This window comes from Equus caballus, chromosome 5 (assembly GCF_041296265.1).
Source record: "Equus caballus isolate H_3958 breed thoroughbred chromosome 5, TB-T2T, whole genome shotgun sequence".
NCBI lineage: Eukaryota > Metazoa > Chordata > Mammalia > Perissodactyla > Equidae > Equus > Equus caballus.
The window spans coordinates 9,367,918-9,382,846 of record NC_091688.1 but is presented as its reverse complement, the minus strand read 5'-3'; the positions used below and the strand labels follow the sequence as shown (position 1 = coordinate 9,382,846).

The 14,929-nt window shown below is 38.6% G+C and overlaps 1 protein-coding gene across 9 annotated transcripts in view; it reads left to right on the top strand.

The window, feature by feature from the left end:
• The first annotated feature begins 1,351 nt into the window (after window positions 1–1,351).
• The window catches only part of SLC9C2 (solute carrier family 9 member C2 (putative)), an 85,357-nt gene continuing 71,779 nt past the window's right edge, over window positions 1,352–14,929 (top strand). For 2 of the 9 annotated variants that reach the window (XR_011439005.1, XM_070267698.1), the window contains exons 1-5: window positions 2,919–3,184; window positions 4,138–4,342; window positions 6,282–6,382; window positions 7,804–7,932; window positions 11,808–11,973. Coding sequence is in view for 3 of the 9 variants with exons in the window: in XM_070267698.1 (XP_070123799.1) it covers window positions 4,186–4,342; window positions 6,282–6,382; window positions 7,804–7,932; window positions 11,808–11,973 (553 nt within the window). In the remaining 6 variants the exon portion in view is untranslated. Of the gene's footprint in view, window positions 1,516–2,837; window positions 3,185–4,134; window positions 4,343–6,281; window positions 6,383–7,803; window positions 7,933–11,807; window positions 11,974–14,929 lie in introns of those variants that run through there. The other 7 variants (XM_070267699.1, XR_011439004.1, XM_070267697.1 and 4 more) reach the window with 7 other exon arrangements.

Sequence of the window (14,929 nt, the reverse complement as noted above, 5' to 3'; positions counted from 1 at the left end):
CTAAGTTTTGTGTGTGTTTATTATGCAGCAATATGTAACATTACAAGTTTTGGAATCTGGAAGTGAGAAATTGACATAACAAACCCTAAACTGTGTGGCATTGCCTTTTTGGGATTGGGTGGCAGGCAGAAGCAGAAGAGCCGAGAGGAGAGTGTTTGGGAAAGCCTCCAGGGCCTTAAGTAGATTATTAACAGAATCTTTAAGGGCCTCTAGCAGACTCTTTTGCCTGCCTTTACTTTTGCTCTCCTTCTGTAAATTCATGTGACTCTCATAACTGTTACCCAAAGTGTGTTTCTTGGATTATCGTTTCTGGGGAAGTTTGTAGGTGTTACGCAGAAAAGGAGTACGTGCTCAAATAAATTTGGACCCACTATGTTAAACAGGTTTCCTTTCTGCAGGGGCTTCTTAGAATTTGTCATTTGCTGGTGTGCATTGTGATCCTATAAGTCAGAGAGATGGCCTGCAGGTTTCACAAAGAAACTTCCCTTTAGTGGGAGTTTATAGGAAAGAGAGGAAAGTATTATTAGAAGCTGGAGAAAGGGGCCCCTGGTAAGTTTGGTAAGGTGGTAAGTTTGGCCACACTGTTGTCAATGATCCTGCTAAGGATATTTCCAGGTGTTCAAGTGCCACCTGGCCTCTTCTACTAAAATGTGAGAGGAGAGAGATGAGCTGAAAAGGAACAGTTCCATTTTCAAATAAAATTTAAAAGAAATATAAGGAAGCCAGTACCTGCTCGGTTTGAAAATAAAATAGTTTCTCATTGCTAGCTTTTCTAGATGGCAAAAAGTCCTCAAATTAGGAAAAGGCCTCTGAGGGGCCGGCCTGGTGGTGCAGCAGTTAAGTTTGCACGTTCTGCTTCGGCAGCCTGGGGTTCGCCGGTTCAGATCCCGGGTGCGGACATGGCCCCACTTGGCATGCTGTCGCAGGCATCCCACGTATAAAGTAGAGGAAGATGGGCACGGATGTTAGCTCAGGGCCAGTCTTCCTCAGCGAAAAGAGGAGGATTGGGAGCAGATGTTAGCTCAGGGAAAATCTTCCTTAAAGAAAAACAAAACAAAAACAAAATGGCCTCTGAGAAAACATAAAATCTCAGGTGAGATTGTGGGGTCATTTGTTAGGCCTCAGAGATATCTAAGGTGGTGCCTCATGGAACATTTCAGACTTGAAGTGGGCTTTCAAAGTGCAGCTGGGAAGATGGCCCCCAGCTGCTCCAGGTTCATCATCACAGCTAAACCCAAATGGAAAGCAAACAGCTCTCTCCCAATAATGGTATATATGTCAAGCTAAGAAACCATCTGATTGGTCCTGTCTGAATCCTGTGCCCATTCCTGAACCAATCAGTAGTGTTAGGGGGATGGGAAACTATGACGAACCACCCTGTGTTATGTGCCTGTCTCAGTCAGATAGGATAGTCTATTATCAGAAGACCAGCTTGGGGGGAAACACACTGGGCAGCCTTTCAACCCTCAACTCCCAAAGCTACCAAAGTCTGCTCAGCTGGCTCTACGGAAAATGGTGAAATAGAAATTTATTATGGTGCTTTAAAAAAAATTTAGCTCTATAGGAAAGATTGTAATGTAGAGAAATTTGATCATCTCTGTATTCTAGTTATGTGTTATCTCTAACTCTCAACTATATGTAATCTAGAGCTGACTAGGAATTTTGTCCAAATTTCCTCGAAGGATGAGGGTTTTTCTAAAAACCACAGAGACTCTGAATTTTGAAATGTAAAACTGCATGAGTCTTACCTGTAGGGTCAGTTGAACCCAGAGAGCCTGAGGGAACAGCAGTAGGATGGGGATTAGATAGAACCTGGAAGGACATTGCTCAATGATCTGAGGCAGTGCAGTTGAGAGAAATCAAAGTGACAAGCAGTGAAAATGGGAGAAAGGGTAGTGAACTCAGTAAGTAGCAGAGTTAAGTAAGGGCAGGATGGGAAAGAGTAAGGAATAGATCTCTCAGGAGGCAGCCTGTGAATAAGACAACTTTTTTTTTTTTTAAACATAGTCCTTGAGATTTATGGCAGGCATAGGCCCAGTGGCTTAAAAGAGCTGTACCGGATAACAACCACCACCAACAAAATGCTGTGAAGCAAATATTTTGGGGAATGGTGTGTGGGTGCCAATGGTGGTTGTTGCAGTCAGGGGCAGACATACAGCTGTTGACTGAAACTATATAGTTTCAAATAGGAATTGGGACTTTCATTTGTCAAAGTTTCCTTGGTAAGGCGTGATGGAGAAGACTGAAGATAGATTTAGTGATTTCACTGCTATGGTGTTATCATTGGTGCCCTGGGGAAGAAGATTTCATTAGTGTGATATAGGAATGCGAGAGTAGAATTTCACTGTGACAAAATAACTTCTCTGAAAGTAAATACAAATTGATTGATAATGTTCACTTGAGTTTACACTATATTTGTTTTTAGTTGATTAGCTTGGGGCAAAAATATCTTACACTAGGCATTACAGAATTTGGGATGCATTTGTCCTCCTATGAAGAATGCGAGAAGTTTCTTCAAATTAAGGACCAAATGCCGACGACAAATATGAATTAAGGAGGAAAATGGGAGTAAGAAACTCCCGCTGAAAAGAAAGGAGAGGTAGAAAATGAGACAATGGAAAAGGATGAATGAAAAAGTCAGAGAGGAGACAAGGCAGTGTTGAAGAGGGTTAGGGTTGAAGGAAGAAAAACAGAGCATATATTTAAAAAACATATAGGAGGAGGTTCTGTCTACATAGACCATTTCAACTATTATGTTAGGCCAAGAAAAATCAGTTAAAACAGTTGGGAGTATGAACACAGCATGAGCATTAAGAAATGTGAGCTTCCTTGGAACTGGGATCACTTAGCTTCTTCTGGATTGGAGGTAGGGACAATGTATGTAGCCAATCAGAATGAAAGTAAGTTGTTAGGAAACCAATAGGAATTAGGCAAGGAAATGGCTTGTGGTGTGATAGCAGTTGGCAGTACTGTGCCTGGCAAACTGACGCAGAGCTGAGCATTATTCTTTGCGATTTTCGAGAGCCTTCATCTGGATTTCAGCTCTGAACAAGCCTAGCATTGGCAGAAGATATTGCTGGTCTTGGTAGTTTGGAGAACTTGATTTGAAAGTGATGCTGTAATGACAAGTGGGGATAGCAGGTTGTGAAGATGCCAAGGACCTTCAGGGCTACTTGAGGGACAGGTGAAGTGACTTGAAGATGTAACATTTTAAATCTCTTTTCTGGCCCACCCTCTGCTTCACACCAGAATCACTGTGGCTTGTAGACCAAACAGGCGTAAAACAAAGAACCAGAGATGAGATCTCAATGTTGCTGGAATACTTCAGGGATCTCTAGGAATTTTTAGGTTAAGCCTAGCTGCAAGGAAAAATAAAACAGAATGAGTCCTTCTCAGGACCACCCATAGATTTGTGCAGGCTATATCCTCCACAAGGGCACCAGCTGAGGGTGGGTATTGGGGCTGGAATCCAGACTGCTATTCACATGCTGAGCCACCCTGTTGTCAGGAAGGGGGCTTTTTCTTATTCACTCAAAGGCACCGTATGATCAACCTCAACTTTCATCTTTTTCTTCGTTTTTAGGTTATTCATCCCCCTGCCTATCCCTAAACTCAACTTGTGTGACTCCACCTTGACCTTGTTTCCCATTTGCCCTTTTGGATTTGGAGGGGCCTGAGAGAGAAGAAGGGGACATGGGATTGCCATAGTAAAAGGGAATTCCAGCTTGACTTGTACCCATGGAGAAAGAGTTCCCCCTCAGGGAGTTCAGTTCAATCAAATATGGAGAGCCTATTATGTGCCACATACTGTGTGCACAGCCTTAAGAAAAATTAACATTCAGGCCTGCCCCTTGAGAAACTCACTGTCCAATGGGGAAGGCAAACATGACCACATCATAATGATAAGTGCAAAAATCAATGCAATCCCTTCCCACTGACAGGTAGCAGGATGAGGAAGAAACACTAACACTGCTGTAGTGTTCCCATAAAATGTTCTTGGAGCAAGAGTGGAGCAGAAGGTATTAATGTGGCAAGAGGAAATGTGCTCATATCTGAGCGTGGTACAAATCTTAGAAAGAATGTGGGTGCATCGGGTCCCGGCAAGTCTCATTTTCTTCTTTTTGCGTATTATAGCAGGTTAGTCTACAGTAGTGAACGTGTCAGTAATAACTCACATATGAATTCATGAAGTTGGACTGGGAAAGCAGTGGCAAAATGAACTCTTCCTTCTGGACACAGACAGAAGGTAGCAGACCTGATTTACTCTGTGGAATGCCAGCTGACTACGCTTACGGAAAGGGGCATTTCATAACGCTTCTGTGTTCAGCTGTTGTTATGGGAGGTAGGTGGTTGTTTTTAAATCTCATCTTTCTTCTGCCCTTTGAACCTTTTTCAGCATGGAAAGTAATCACAATTACATTTAAAAAAAGGGGTCCAATGAAATTATAAGATGTGAGTGAATGCTCTCAGTCTAGCTTCATTTAATGATAAGTAACATCTATGCTGTGTTCCTTCATTCAGTGACATTTGCTGAGCACAGCAGTGTGGTGGGCATAGGGAGGAAAAGACAGTCCTAATCTCGAGGAGCCCTCTTATGGGGGAGATAGGCAAACATAATTACAATGCCACGTGGCCAGTCTAACTCTAAAGGTATGGACAAGAATCGCTGGTAACGAGGAGGAGAGAGAGCCTTCCACTGCCTGGCTGCCTGCCAGGCCTAACTTGGCCAAAATATCTGGATGGAGGGAGGGCGACTGGGGCAAATAGAACCCAGACATACGATTCACAATTTGCTTAGTTGACGTCATCAATTTGACCCATTCTGTTATGGCCTTTGATATGATTTTTCTTTAGAGAAGATGCACCACTCACCCCATCCCCTAGTGAGGAATTCGAAAAGGCTTCACAAGTAAGGGCCTCTTAAACAATGATGAAGAATTCAGTAGATACAGTGAATGATATTCTTGCTGGTAAAATAACGTATTCACAAACAGGTGCTTTCTTCTACCATTCAATGCTACTAATGAGAGAAAAGTTTCTGATCTCCTTTAAAAATTTTTTATCTGGGAAAAATGTCAGCTGTTTTAAAGTCTCTTCTGGAAGTAGGAAGATTATAAAGACACAACGAATGAACAAACATACATAAAATTTTACTTACTGTGTCAGGGAGTGAAATTACTTTCTCTGGAGTCTTTAAAATACTCACTAATGACCTTGGTCCCTTTTGGTACTACAAGGTGCTGAGGACCATGAGTTTCCTTGGCTCTCCATTCTTGATGATGACAGAGAGACAAGTGCTCCAGCAGTACAGGGCACTGCACAAATAATTCGAGAAACATTTCTTTATCTGGCCTTACACATAAGAAGTAGTCAATAAATATTTACTAATTTGGCTTGATCTATAGCTGGAAGGCAGGAAATGCAGAATCTGGGATGCCAATGAATCTTGTCCTAGGCATAAATTAATTGGATTATAATCTATTTATTGCTCCTGGAGGGAATGAACTGAATAATCTTGGGCAGAGTAGAGAGTTTCAAAGCAAAAAAAAAATGGGTGTAGACAGAGAATAACAAGTGTCTTTTGTAACTTGTCTGGTGAAGGCAGTTTTTCCTATGGTTAGAGCTCAGAAGTACTTTTTTTTTTTCTTTTTAAGATTGGCATCTGAGCTAACAACTGTTGCCAATCTTCTTTTTTCTCCCCAAACCCCCTCAGTACATAGTTGTCTATCTTAGTTGTGGGTCCTTCTAGTTGTGGCATGTGGGACGCCACCTCAACATGGCCTAAGGAGCAGTGCCATGTCCGCACCCAGGATCCGAACCGGTGAAACCCTGGGCCGCCGAAGCAGAGCGCATGAACTGAACCACTCGGCCATGGGGCCGGCCCCAGAAGTACTTCTGACTTTTAGGAAAACTAGAGAATATATGTTGCTGTAGTTTAGGATGAGAAATTGTTAACATAAGGTGTACTATGTGGATCAAAGGTTTGACTTTTCATAATCTCTCATCATCAGATTCGGAGGTAAGATCTGTACGATGATCCTTATGTGCCACTGGGTGGGCAAATGGGAGGTTGGAACTTCGCTATTTTCCAGATTGACCTGGGAGACATGCCTCATCGTGTGCATCTCACACTTAAGAGACAGCGTTTGTAACAGCTGTCAATTATTTAGTCATAATGATGTGACACAGAGAAGATTTTAATTAAATAACTAAATAATTAAAATACTAAATTGCTTTGAAACTGTACATTGTCTAAATAACACATACATGTATTTCCTTAGGATTTCTGAGGGCGTATTTGAAGAATTCTGAAGTCATTGTCTTGGCAATTCTTTCTCTGTCAGGATTTGCGCTAGGACAGCTGGCCTACAATATTGTTGAGGTAATGTCTGTACAATAAATCAGAGAATAGATTAAAGAACAATGAGCACAAACAAGATCCACTCCCACCCTCCTCCCTGAATGTACGGCATTTTTTTTTATGTACACAGCTACTGAAAAAATTTCCTCTGGTATAAAAAATTTTACAAATGAAACCCCATACAATAAAGGAGACATAAATTAGAGGAGCTTAAGATAAAGCTCTAATTTGGAAGAGAGGAAAATTTGATTGCATCCTTGTGTTCATCATCTGCCTTTGGAGCCTTGCTCTCCTTCCTTCCCCTGTACACACACTGGCTGCTTCCCTGCTATTGTCTTTAACACCCATGGAGACTCTAGTAATAAAACGCAGCAGTTATTGTCATCATGGAGCATGGTTGCTCCTTTCTAGCTGCCAGATTAAATGCAAAACATGCATCCTATGGTATAAAATAGAGATACAAGAGAAATTTCATTAATTTATTAGCTTATTAACTCAATTTCAAATGCATAGGAGTGTGGTTGGTAACCATTTGTCTCCACTCATTCTTTTATTTTTAAAAATGCAGACAATGCTTGTAGCTATCTAGGGTCGTCAAAGTCTCCTGTTACTCTTCTAACACACCACCGCTACTTCTAGCTAACATTTTTGAGTATTTACTATGGGTAGGCTCCCTTTTAAGTGCTTTGTATTTATTGTTCTGTCAATTTATTATTAACTCTTAAGTTAATCCATTCATCCTCAACCCAATGCAACCCAGTGGAAGTAGTTACTCTATTCCCATTTTACAAATGAGAAAACTGAGGCACAGAGAGGTTAAGTAATGAAGATTAAAATATTAATTGGCCCAAAAACTTTTTAGGAGGGAGTGTTTACAGCACTTCCATCATTGTTGCTATAAGTGTTTTCCATTGATCTGTGTACAACCTTCATGATTTATTTCCTATATACACAATCTCTATTGTTATCTATGTATTATTTTTCACTATCTGACTCACTGAGAGATTTTGAAATCCTAAGCAAATGTCGGTGAAACACAAGTACCTGTGCGAGTCCCTTTTTTCCCCTCTTAGTGCGAATTAGAATAAATATCTAACAGTAAAACAAAAAATACTTATGTGTGAACTACCTAAAATCATCTCAGGGACCACCAATGGTAGGGGTGCCACTTTTGAAAACACTGATTACTGACCACAAGCAATGTTCATGTAACCCAAACTCACACAATTCTCTGGGGAATAGAGGACTATACATATAACTCATCTGGACAGTTAGATCGAGAAATCTACCACAAGGCACTCAGGACTGGCCTCTTAGATAATCTCTCATCAGCTGCAAATTGGAATATTCTAAAATTGATATTGATTGACATAGCATCAACCTAATTTCTAATACTTCAAAATGGCAGCAAACTAATTTCTTGTTTGCCTTTGTTATTTTAGGTGCACAAAGTTGTCTACCCTCTTCTAAGAACACCAAGTTTTTCACTTTATTGTTATTTTTCACCTTTAATTATATTTCTGGCTGCTTTGGACGTGGATTTTTATATACTCAAGAATGTGCTTTGGCAGGTAAGAACACATTTTAAAACAAATTGTGGCAATTCTTGCTTATTCATGTTGACAGAGAATGTGACTGCCTATAAAGAAGATTAATAATTCACAAAACTCACATTTTCAGTTGTTTTACCCTCCTCTTTCTGCAGAACCACTAATGAAAGAGAATTGAGGGGAGGGAGAAAGAAGGAATATGAGTCACAGAGTGACCACTGTGACTAGGCACTGAGTAAATATCTTCTCCATTTTACGTACAAGCAGACTGTGGGTCAGAGGTCACAAACAACACTGACAAATGGCTGAACCTGGGTTCTAATCCCACATCTGACTTCATCTCAACTGTATCTGGAGACTTGTCCATTTTCACTACTAGGATTGTTTTATTTGGACCTTCTTGTGCTTTTTAAAAAAATCACGTATGCTAAACTATTTTGTTTTTCCTTTCAGAGAACGTGTTACTTTCTTTGGTTTCATTCTGTTCTTTTCTAACATCTTGAGTTAGATATTAGTTGATTGATTTTTTAATTTTTTGCATTTTGTCCATTTAAGGTTTTAAATTTTTCTGTAACTACTCTTTTGGTTTCATCCCACATGTTTTGATTTTTAGTGTTTTCATTATCATCCCAATCCTACCTAAATTTTCTTATACTTTTTTCTCTGACCCATTAATTATTTAGAAATTGTTTTAAAATGTACAAATATGGCTTTTTCTTATTATTTATATTATCACATTGTGATCACAGAATGTGCTTTGTATGTCAACTCTTGTGATTTGTGGAGGTTTTCTTTGTGGCCTAGTATGTGATCAATTTTCCAAAATTTTCTGTATTTGCTTTATAAGAATGTATATTCTCTAATTGTTGAGTGCAGGGGTCTAAGTTTGTTCAGTAGATTGTTTTGTTAGTAATAAAATTTGGTGTTCTGTATCTTTGCTAACATATATCTTTGTTTTTCAGCTCAGTGTAACAAGCTTCCATAATAACTCTGGATTTATCAATTTCCCCTTGCAATTCTGTCAGCTTTTACTTTGTGTAAATAGAGACTCTGTTATTAACTGCCTACAAGTATTGTTATTTTCCTAGTTAATTTTTTTTAACATTATTTAGTTACCCTTTTATCCCAAATAATGCTTTTTGCCCTAAATCAATCTCACCTGGTATTACTTTAGTTATACCAGCTTTCTTTTGGTTAGCATTTGCCAGCTATAACGTTTCCATCCTTTCACTTTCAAGATTTTGATGTCCTTATGTTTAAATGCCATTTTTATTATTCTTTTTGCTGAGGAAGATTAGCCCTGAGCTAACCTCTGCTGCCAATCCTCCTCCTTTTTTTGCTTGAGGAAGATTAGCCCTGAACTAACATCTATGCCAATATTCCTCCAGTTTACATGTGGGTCACCCCCACAGCATGGCTGACAAGTGGTGTGGGTCCACACCTGGGATCTGAACCCCCAACCCTGTGCCGCCAAAGCAGAGCATGCCTAACTTAACCACTATGCAACAGGGCCAGCCCCTCGATGCCTTTTTGATAATATAGTTGGATTTTGTTATTTTATTCAGGTTGAGAATCTCTGCTGTTTTTAAAAACTAGTTTGACATTTATTCTGACTAAAAGTATTTAGAAGGGAAAAGATTTTAACAGATTTGAGACACCAAGGAAGACATATGGATGGAAAATAAGTAGTTGGAAAGATGCTCAACATCATAAGTCATTAGAGAAATACAAATTAAAACCATAATGAGATACCACAACATACATTAGAATGGCAATAGCAGCAACAATGGCAAATCAGATGATACTAAGTGCTGGTGAGAATGCAGAGAAACTAGAACTCTCATGCATTGCTGGTGAGAATGCAAAATGGTGGAGCCACTTTATAAAGCAGTTTGGGAGATTCTTATAAAGTTAAACATACACTTGCCATATGACCCAGCAATTCCACTTCTCCGTATTTACCCAAGAGAAATGAAAACTTACATTTACACTAAAACCTCTATGTGAATCTTTATAGCAGTTTATTCATAATCCAAAAAATCTGGAAACAACTCAAACATTCCTCAATCAGTGAATGGATAAATAAATTGTGGCACATCTTACAACGGAATATTACTTGGCAATAACAAAGGAACAGATTATTGATAGGCATGACATGGAAGAATTTCACATGCATTATGCTAAGAGAAAGAAATCAGACTCAGAAAACTACGTATTGTATAATTCCACTCACAGACCTTCCTTCTAGCAAAGGCAAAACTATAGGTTTGGAGAACAGATCATTTGTTGCCAGGGACTGAGGATGGGGGAAGAAATTGACTACAAAGGGGCAGCATGAGGAAATTTTGGGGGGTGATGGATCTGTTTTGTCTCTTAATCGTGGTCGTGGTTACATGACTGTGTGCATTTGTCAAAACTCATATAACTACACCAAAAGAACGAATTGGATTTATTTCTTCCATTTAATTTTGTACATTGTATTTAACCTGATTTTCCGTTGCTTTTTCTCATTCTTTCTTCCCTTCTCAAGCAATTAAGTTGATTCAGTTTTCTTTATCCTTTTTGTTCCTTCTGCTTATTTAAAAGTTTTACATTCTATTTCTATGTTTGAAGCAGGCACTGCGAAGTGCCTATCCCATATGCGTTCTCCCTTTCTTCCTCACTAACAGAAACTTACTATTTTTGGTTTGGTACAGTAGTGGGCCCAGTGTGAAATACTACATTTCTCAGCATCCCTGACAGATGTGGTAGCCTCAGGAAGTAGTCTGGCCAACGAAATGTGTACAAAAGTTTGCCGAGTAAGGGTTCTTCTAGAAAACCCTTAATAAGGGGGCCAAATCAGCCAGCACGTGCTTTTTGCCCTACGTTTCTCTCTCTTTCTGCCTGGAGCCCTGCCAATCAACAGTTAGGAAACTAGGAAATATTTTACACAGAAGCGGGAGAAATTTGCATTCTGTTTTAAGAGCATTTTGATGTTGAAAACTATTAAGCTGGAAGAGCAACAAGAAAGATTGGTGAACAGTCTTTTAACAACAAGATAGAATCTTATTTGTTTGGAAGGCATGATTTCTTTGAGGCAGGTAAACTAGAATACCTTTCAAAGCTATCTTCTAGAGTGTAGCAGTCCCCCTTTATCCGCAGTTTGGCTTCCCACGGTTTCAGTTACCCATGGTCAACCACAGTCTTAAAATATTAAATGGAAAATTCCAGAAGTGAACAATTCATAAGTATTAAATTGTGTGCCATTCTTAGCAGTGTGGTGAAATCTTCATCTCTTCCAATCTATTCTGCCCTGGACATGAATCATCTCTTTGTCCAGTGCATCCACACTGTATACACTACCCGCCTGTTAGTCACTTTGTAGCCAACCGCGTTATCAGTTCGGCTGTCGCGATATGGTGGCGCTTGTGTTCAACCAACCCTTAATTTACTTAATAATAGCCCCAAAGCGCAAGAGTGGTGATGCTGGCAATTCGGATATGCCAAAGAGAAGCCGCAAAGTGCTTCCTTTAAGTAAAAACGTGAAAGTTCTTGAATTAATAAGGAAAGAAAAAATCGTATGCTGAGGTTGCTAAGATCTACAGTAACTTTTATTACGGTATATTGTTATAATTGTTCTATTATGATCAGTTGTTAATCTCTTACTGTGCCTAATTTATAAAGTAAACTTTATCATAGTAAGTATGTATAGGAAAAAACATAGTATATATAGGATTCGGTACCATCTGTGGTTTCAGGCATCCACTGGTGGTCTTGGAACTTATGCCCCTGGATAAGGGGGGACTACCAGAAGTGTATAAAATATATAAACAAGATCTGATTCTTATTTGAGTAAATGCAGTCATGTCATCTTTAAATGTTAAAATCTAATACCAAGTTATGAATTGGTTTCACAGGTCCTCTTAACTGGATTAATTAGCTTTTCTACGGCATTCATCATAATTGGATATGTGGTTCTGAAATTCAATAAAGATGAATGGGATTTGCAGTCTTGCCTGCTCTTTAGCTTGACTCTTGGCATCACAGATCCTATTCATTCTGTGAATTCACTGAAAATGATTGGTATGTCAGATTTATTTCTCTCTCTTATCTTGAAGATATGAAGATAAATTATGTTCTTTTGATTATATTTTTCTTGTGTGAATTGTGCCTCCAGCAGAGTAGATATTTGTGCTGTTTTTCTTGGAGACCGGGCATTGATTGATTTGAAGGATGCAATGCAAATAAGGCAACCTAGGATCTGGGGTAAATAGCACCAACTATAATCTCAAAGGATTTTTTTCAAGAAGAAAATGTAACCTTTTTAGAGGAGGGTAAAAATTAGCATTCTTATTCCATTTCACTGAATTCTAAGGACACAAAGTAGAGACTCTGCTCTATGCCTAATGAAACTTTTCCAAGTCTTACTACCTTTTGTTAAAACAGTCTCCATTTTGGAACAGCTAACCTTGGGCAGGTAGTGGAGCGGGTTGTAAAAGAAATGGGGTAAGAGTATAGTCTGGCAAATATGTTATTCAAGAAAAGCTTATTTCCAGGAGGGTTTGGGATCCCCCTATTTCCCATTTCATTTGGTAAAGGATGATTTCACTCTGAAATCTCCCCCTGTTGTCATGTTTTATTCACATAGCAGTAAAATCATGAAGTGGTTAGATGCTATGGTTTCTATTTTTGACTCGGAGATAGTTTCCCAACCGATTTTAAGATCCCGGCTATATTTAGTGGAAATATATCGCCTTGTGATTGGAGGGGGAAGCCTCCAACCTTTACAGCAAGTGATACCCCCATTTTTACACCCATCTGTACCTACAGTCGGGAAAACGTAGGAGGTTTTAAAATGGTTTTGGGGTGATATTCCAAATTGTCACAAGATATGTCTCAAAGACTCTGATCCTGTCCTCTTTTCTTTCTCTCTGTGTTTTTTCCAAGTACAATTTTTTCCTATTTTTTCTTCACCTGTCTTTCTGTTTTAGCCATTTGTATTTGCCACTGGTTTTGTTCACCTCATTCTCTTCCTGCTCCCTTTTCTTCAGTCTCTTGACTCTAAGTGACTATAATAAACTATAAACTTTAATTATTTATTGCAGTTTCTGTATTCAAGTTTTTTTCCAGAAAAGGAGTCAAATAAAAAATCTTCTATTTCTTCAAAAGAAAAGTAGTGAAGCTATTTGGCTCTTAATTGACATTTTCTTTATGTCAATAATGCTCAGGTGGCACATGTGTTCTGGATCCAGTAACATTTTTTCCTAGTAAGACAGATTTGACTCATTTTTCTGGGGAAAATCACTCTCACTTATTTGTGGTGTTGGCAGAGCCACCACATCGCCCTATGTGTGAATTAGATAAATGATTCTTTCTCTAAAACAGTTTACTTCTATCTGATCGTCATAATGCATTAATTTTTAGGGAAAATATTTTTTGCTATATGACTAAAATTATCGCAATAATATAAAAAACTACAGGTTTTTCAATGAGAAGGGTGCTTCTTTTGATGTGGTGCCCTTGTGTAGTGTAAAACCTGTACAACCTAATCTGAGATGGACGGACACATGGAAAAAAGTAGTGCATGCTCACATGCAAGTTAAAAGGAGCTTATCTATTCATTACCTGTTTGAAAAGAGCACCTGGAGCTCAAACAATTTTTACTTTAAAACAAATATGGAATAGGAGCTTGTAAAGGAACAAAATACAGTTTTGGTATGATCTCAACTGAGTAAAGAAAATTATATGCTTAGAAAAAGACTTCAATGTTAAAATGGTTATATCTGGGTCATGGAATTATAGGTGGTTTTTGTTTTATTCTTTCTTCTTCCAAATTTTACAATAAATTAATGAATATGTTAGTTTCACATTAAGCCAATAAAGAATGTAGGGAGTAATTCTTGTGGGGTTTTACTATTAAAAATAACTATAAATCAAATTCAAAACTGTGTACACCAAACCTTAGGCTTTACTTGCTCCTGGTTGACTCACTGAATCTGAGGGAAGGATTAAAGGATTTCTTGACCAGCTAATAATCTCAAAACCTGTTTAACCAGTATTTTTGTGCCTTCTGTTTATAGTCAAAGTTAGTAACAAGAAATAAGGTGAGATGATTATAACTTATTGTGCAGGATAATGAAGCAGGAAGTAAGAAGAACAAAAGAACAATAATGAAGAAAGAAGAACAGAAATAAATAGCCTGAATATTGATCCATGATCAGACACTGAGTATTCTAAATTCTGTATAATCCTGGTGTCTACCCTATCATTTAGGAGACTTTTGCAAAGATAGCTAGAATCCGAATATTCTGATGTTTCATATCCTCAGATCAAACTCTGGAAGCAGAGATTTCCTTTCTTGTAAACTACATATAGTATCTTAGAAATAATAAGAATAACCCCCACCCAAGTTATGTATATTCAATTATTATGTGTTTCAAAAACATATAAGACAGAAAAGTAGAATCTTAATCAGATCCAGTTCTGTTTGGATTAAAAATAAAATAGTGTCACTTAGGGGCCGGCCCGGTGGCGCAGCGGTTAAGTTCGCCCGTTCCGCTTCTCGGCGGCCTGGGGTTCGCTGGTTCGGATCCCGGGTGTGGACATGGCACTGCTTGGCAGCCATGCTGTGGTAGGTGTCCCACGTATAAACTAGAGGAAGATGGGCACGGATGTTAGCTCAGAGCCAGGCTTCCTCAGCAAAAAGAGGAGGACTGGCAGTAGTTAGCTGAGGGCTAATCTTCCTCCAAAAAAAAAAACCAAAACAAAACAAAAACAAACAAACAAAAATAGTGTCACTTAATGTGATCAGTTTGGATTTGATACAATGGATTCTATTAAACAGCTGCTTTTAAAAAATATGTAGCTATGCAATCCTTTTTATATTAATTTGTAATTATATTATGCTGCCTAACATACCATTGTGTGTCAAGTGTTCTTAGATTTAGGGTTTATGCTTTAAAGTGAAAAAAATCCAAGGCTGGTATGTAGCTTCACAGACTCATCAGGGACACTGGGCTATTTATATACTCCTATTTAT